A 6774-nucleotide genomic window follows, 5' to 3' on the forward strand; every position below is an offset into this window, starting at 1 on the left:
GTGAAAAGCTTACTTTGGTTCCCGGTGGTCGTGGCGGACGGAGGGAGGTCAAAGAAGCGTGATCGTGACCTCTAACCCACTTTTCCAACTGTTTCCATGTGTTTTACTTGTCGTGTGTCGACTACAGGTTAAAGGTGGCTTTTGGTTGGACGCCTCCACCCAGCGGTCCTCAGGGAACCTTTTTCTTCACTCACACTGGTGTTTCTAATGAAATATGCTAATATTGGCGTAACGAGCCGCACTGTTAATTAATCAGTACTATTTGCATATTTAATTCGAAACGAATATAATAATTTGAATAAGTTGCAAAAAGCCTGAGGCAGCGTGGCATTCACCTCAACCGGGCGACACGGTTCTCTTGGGTCGGTGGATGGAACCCTCAGCGAACTTGGCTCAAAGGCGACGGCGACCCTTGGCTGGACGCCCTCCAGCCGACCCCTACACCTGCTCTCCCTCGCTGAATGTCAACGTGGCTTTGATTCGCGCTTTGTGGAACTCAACGCGGGTTGATTGTCATTAAATATGCAAATGCTGATGATAACTAAAGTTGCGGAAACACCATCTACAGTATATGAATTATTGTTGCAAAGGACACAAACACACCAACTCCGTTCCTCAGCTTGTTTGATTGTTTGACGACATTAAGGCGGTGCCCTAACGGACCTTCTCATTGTTAACTGACCCTTGAGCGGAGCCGTCTCGTAAGAGTCCGACCAGTGGAAGAGTGTTCTCTTTTTAAAAAAGGGGGATTAGCTGCAGTTGCGACTCCGGCCAAGGACGCCGTGAAATCCTGTTCTGACTTTGACTCGCTCAACAGGAACGTGCATGAGGATTAAATCAGAGCTCTGTTTAAATCAGGCCAATGACTTTATCTCCTCCTGCTGCTGCTGCTGCTGCTGCTGCTGCTGCTTTTTCCTGGAGTTCCCCAAAGTGATACTCTGCCTTTCAGAAGAAACCCAAAACCTTAACTGTGTGATTCATCATAAAGATGGTGTAGGCTTAAACAGGCCGTAGTCCAGACTTCCAGTCCAGTACTTGATCAAACCCTCGGATTTCTTGGTGTTTCCATTAATTATTCTTAAATCCTTTGCTTATTTCCCACCCGAGCGCCTCCACCTACAGCACTGTACATAAGATGTGTTGGGGATCTGTAGTGCCGTAAAGTGAAGAAAAAATAAAGTTGTGCTGACCTGTCCTTAGGACCCTGCCTTAAACAGGCACAGTTTCGCAATCACACAAACAAAATATATTGACCCCAATCACGAGAAAACTCCTTTAAATGACATATTATTTGACTAAAAGGCTGAGAATGGCCGTGGGTTTCTGAAATTCTTTCGCCGTGTTACGTTCTATCGCCCACCTCGTTATCGGGGTGCTGTGAGACGTTTGCAAATCGTCCCGTTGAACTTTGGCCCGTGGACAGTGTAAGTAAGATAAACTAAGATGACGGTTCCCTGCAGATGACGAGGGGCCCCCGGCGAACGCTGCAGCCAGACGACACAGTAGAAGTTGGGTGGATCTGAGCTGATCTACTGATCCTCTTTCACTGGAGGCTCATCCAGCTTTGGAGCCTTTAAGATGCACGATGTGGGATGCAGGATGGGACTGACTCAGCCAAAGCCCAAGGATCCTCAAGTTCACTACCTACACCTACCTAGCACTACCCACCACCTACCTACCTAGCACTACCTAACACCTACCTACCTAAGAGTACCTACCTAACAACACCTACCATCTACCGAGCACTACCTACCTAGTACTTCTGACCCCCCTACTGACCCCCTATCTAACACCGCCTACCATCTAGCTATCACTACCTACCACCTACCTAACCCTACCTACCATCTACCTAGCACTACTGACCACCTACCTAACCCTACCTACCTATCACTACATAGCACTACTGAGCTGTGTGCAAGGCAGAGAAATAAGCACCATGTGCACTACCATACGTGTGAAGGAGGTCCAACATCTTTAGATCTCCATAAATTGCTTTATTTTTTGTTTACACAAATTACATCTCATGAAACACACATACATACATACGTACATACATACATACAGTAGAGGTCATCAGTAAGAGGTACACCGCCAAATAGTCTCGCAGACAGATCGACAGCATTCATCGCTCAGTGCGCACATACTGAAATGTACGACTGTGACGGAAAACACAGAAATGGGATCGATGATCAAAACTCACTTTCTCCTGATGACATTATTTCCTTTTGGCCCTGAGCCAGGACGCGAGGACTGCAGCCCCAGAGAGGGAAGCTGAAGGTGTCGGTTGGTCTTTTACCACTGCCCACAACACTAGTGGACTAACACCTTTCTGGAGATTTGGGGTGTTTCATGAAATAGACCCGGTTGACGGGGGGCCGATAGAACTTCAGTGGTTGCCTCGGCTTACGTCCCCCTCCGGGGGCCGTCCTAAAGCAAAGGAGCTTCATGGCAGTCTCAAAGCCATTCTGATAGGATTAGGCTCTTTGATCGATGTCTCGGTGATGAAGTAGGTGACACGTTGCATAACGGGAAGGAGGCGGTTGAGAGACCGTCCCGTCGAGAAGAACCGCAGGGTCACCGAGAGACACAGCGCGGCGGGGCTCGGGTGCCTTTTGACCAGACTTTTTTTGGTTGCGTGCTTCTCTTTTCTCAGCGTTGCATCAGTGAACGGTTCATTGAACCGCAAACAAAAAGAACCTCTGTGTGATCAAGTTAGAAAAGGTTGAGAACTTTGGTCTCTGCTCGTCACGGGAGGGAGTCGTCCCGCCGCTCAGATATGATAAGGCTTTGGTCGGCTGGCTCTTATCTGCTCTGCGGGAAGGGTATTTAAAGCCTAAAGCCGTGTGGATCTGAAAAGCTGGCTGACAATCAAACTCAAATCCCATCCAATCTTCTTAAGGGGGGACGGGCGGGGCCCGGTCGGCGCGTCGTCTCGGGACAAGTTGACGCGCATCTTTTATTTGGTTTCGATTTTTACATTTAAGGTTTTTCCATGACCTAATTATGAACATAATGTACAGTTGACATTACAACTGCTACTTTGACAAACTACATTATGCGAATCACATACTCTTTTTTTTTTTCCAATCACAGATCGCTCTAAGCATCCCTATAAATATGTTTTATTTGTATATTACAAGGTCCGGTAGATCCTCCCGTTATGATCTGCTCTCCGAAAAGAGCAAAACCATAGCGATTCAGCAAAGATCACAATGAAATCACAGATAAGCAGAGGTGGGAAACCCAGGCCCAGAAAGGTCAATCCGACGATTTGCCAAAGAGCATCAACCCAGAGGAACAACCGGGCCAGAGTGCAGCTCGAGCGAAAACATGGGAGCTGGATTTTTTTACTTTCTGGACCTGGAGTTGTCCAGCTCTGCAAGTAAATCTGTTGTTGTTTTTTTACCTGATGCAAATAACCAGAATGCAATTTCAGCACAGATTTGATCACGGCTTCGGATCAATCCTCTCAAAGCCTGGCCGAAATCCACAAAAAGACAAAGAGTACAAAATGTTTTCCTCAGACAAGAGTCAAAAAATATAGAATATGTGTTTAGATACATTGCATATTAAAATCTTAACATAAATATTACCTCTCGCACAAGGGTACGTCGGATCCCTTCTTGCGGTTCTGCCACTTTAAGCCTCTAATCCTGAGTTTGGGTTTCGGAAGAAATCAAACAAGTTCAGCTACAAAAACGTTGTGCTTCAGAGGAAGGAACATAAAAAAAAAACAAAAAAAAACAAACGACTCAATTCTCATCTCATTATTACAAGCGTTTACCTGATAGTAATAGGTTATTCAAGGATAAATACCGTACATTTAAAGCCCCTTTTACCCCCCGTGGTAAAGCAACATGAAGTTATTCTATCCCGGCCGCTGGCCTTCAGACGGATATTAGGAAAGCTGTTGTGGTGTTCATGTTTTGGCAGACTCAACCCCTGCCTCCCGTTCTGTGTCGTCCGTTTGTCAAGTGTGTAACTAGTCTTCCAGACGTTGAGTCTAAAGTGCTGCGGGTTATGGAACCAGGGCTACCTGCGGCCGAGCGAGCGGCGGTCGACGGTTTGTTTTCGTAAAGGTGGAGAAAAGCCAATCCCTTTCCCTCTCGCTTTTCCTCCTTTGAGCCTCGGGTCACGTTTAACCCCCGTTGGTCGGGGCCAGACCCGGGACCCGGAACCGGAACCGGAACTGAGAAGACTGGACTAAAGTGAACTCGACCACAGGAGGCGGTTGGAACTGAGGGGAGGGGAGGGCGGGAGATGAGTGGGGGGTGGGGGTGGGAAGTGGGGGGGCGGGGCTGGGGTTGGGGTGGGGAGGCGGAGCCGAACGAGGAACCCGACGGACCCCGAGCCGACCCGTCTAACCTAGCCTAGACTCAACGAGACAAGATCCAGACCCGGAGCGGAGGTGCCCCCCGCGAGGTCCAGAATAAACTAGTTCAGGCCGGAATGAAGAGCTTTCCAGACCAGAGCGGGTGTCGGTCCAGGAAGCAGGAGCGGTTTAGCAGATGCTGCAGGTCTTGGACTTCCCTGTGTCATCTCCGGCTGGAAGGAGGTAGAGAGGGAGAGAAGTCGGTTGGCTGTTCCATGTTCGGTGAGCGGCGAGCGGAGAGGCGACGACTGGGTTGTCCAGTGCGCCTTCCGGTCCATTGAGTCTCAATGGAGCATCCACGCATCCATACATTCATGCATACACCGATCCATCCATAGATCCGTCCAACCATCCACCAGTCCATCTTTTCATCCATCCATCCATATATCCATGCATACACAGATCCATCCACATATCCATAGATCCGTCCATTTTGTTCATCCACCCATGTATGCATCCATCCATCCATCCCTACACACAAACATACAGTGGGGTAAAAAAGTATTTAGTCAGCCACCAATTGTGCAAGTTCTCCCACTTAAAAAGATGAGAGAGGCCTGTTATTTTCATCATAGGTAGACCTCAACTATGAGAGACAAAATGAGAAAAAAAAATCCAGAAAATCACACTGTCTGATTTTTAAAGAATTTATTTGCAAATTATGGTGTAAAATAAGTATTTGGTCAATAACAAAAGTTCAACTCAATACTTTGTTATATACCCTTTGTTTGCAATGACAGAGGTCAAACATTTTCTGTAAGTCTTCACAAGGTTTTCACACACTGTTGTTGGTATTCTGGCCCATTCCTCCATGCAGATCTCCTCTAGAGCAGTGATGTTTTGGGGCTGTCGCTGGGTAACACAGACTTTCAACTCCCTCCAAAGATTTTCTATGGGGTTGAGATCTGGAGACTGGCTAGGCCACTCCAGGACCTTGAAATGCTTCTTATGAAGCCACTCCTTGGTTGCCTGGGCGGTGTGTTTGGGATCATTGTCATGCTGAAAGACCCAGCCACGTTTCATCTTCAATGCCCTTGCTGATGGAAGGAGGTTTTCACTCAAAATCTCACGATACATGGCTCCATTCATTCTTTCCTTTACACGGATCAGTCGTCCTGGTCCCTTTGCAGAAAAACAGCCCCAAAGCGTGATGTTTCCACCCCCATGCTTCACAGTAGGTATGGTGTTCTTTGGCTGCAACTCAGCTTTCTTTCTCCTCCAAACACAACAAGTTCAGTTTTTACCAAAAGGTTCTATTTTGGTTTCATCTGACCATATGACATTCTCCCAATCCTCTTCTGGATCATCCAAATGCTCTCTAGCAAACTTCAGAAGGGCCTGGACATGTACTGGCTTAAGCAGGGGGACACGTCTGGCACTACAGGATTTGAGTCCCTGGCGGCGTAGTGTGTTACTGATGGTAGCCTTTGTTACTTTGGTCCCAGCTCTCTGCAGGTCATTCACTAGGTCCCCCTGTGTGGTTCTGGGATGTTTGCTCACCGTTCTTGTGATCATTTTGACCCCAGGGGGTGAGATCTTGCGTGGAGCCCCAGATTGAGGGAGATTATTAGTGGTCTTGTATGTCTTCCATTTCCATTTTCTACCATGGGGATGGTAGCTCAGGAGGTAGAGCTGGTGGTCTAGTGATCTAAAGGTTGCTGGTTCGATCCCAGGCTCCTCCTGCTAGCATGCTGTAGTGTCCTTGAGCAAGACAATTAACCCCTAATTGCTCCTGATGGCTGCGTCCGTCGGTGTTTGAACAATTGTAAGTCGCTTTGGATAAAAGCGTCTGCTAAATGACTAAATGTAAATGTAATTTTCTAATAATTGCTCCCACAGTTGATTTCTTCACAACAAGCTGCTTACCTATGCAGATTCAGTCTTCCCAGCCTGGTGCAGGTCTATAATTTTGTTTCTGGTGTCCTTTGACAGCTCTTTGGTCTTGGCCATAGTGGAGTTTGGAGTGTGACTGTTTGAGGTTGTGGACAGGTGTCTTTTATACTGATAACGAGTTCAAACAGGTGCCATTAATACCGGTAACGAGTGGAGGACAGAGGAGCCTCTTAAAGAAAAAGTTACAGGTCTGTGAAAGCCAGAAATCTTGCTTGTTTGTAGGTGACCAAATACCTATTTTACAGAGGAATTTACCAATTAATTCATTAAAAATCCTACAATGTGACTTCCTGGATTCTTTCCCCCCATTCTGTCTCTCATAGTCAAAGTGAACCTATGATGAAAATTACAGGCCTCTCTCATCTTTTTAAGTGGGAGAACTTGCACAATTGGTGGCTGACTAAATACTTTTTTGCCCCACTGTACATCCATGCATACACGGATCCATCCATAGATCCACCCATCCATTCACCATTCAATCCATCAACTCATCCATCCATCTTTCAACC

The 6774-nt window shown here is 47.1% G+C and overlaps 1 protein-coding gene across 1 annotated transcript in view; it reads right to left on the bottom strand.

The window, feature by feature from the left end:
* Positions 1-4501: 4501 nt before the first annotated feature.
* Positions 4502-6774, bottom strand: part of pde6c (phosphodiesterase 6C, cGMP-specific, cone, alpha prime) — a gene marked incomplete at both ends in the record, with an annotated part of 17641 nt that continues 15368 nt past the window's right edge. Inside the window, one exon of the mRNA XM_080021287.1 lies at positions 4502-4545. Within this exon, the coding sequence (XP_079877413.1) occupies positions 4502-4545 (44 nt within the window). The remainder of the gene's footprint in view (positions 4546-6774) is intronic.

The sequence above is a fragment of the Zeus faber genome, assembly GCF_960531495.2.
Source record: "Zeus faber genome assembly, chromosome: 20".
In the NCBI taxonomy this organism is placed as follows: Eukaryota; Metazoa; Chordata; class Actinopteri; order Zeiformes; family Zeidae; genus Zeus; species Zeus faber.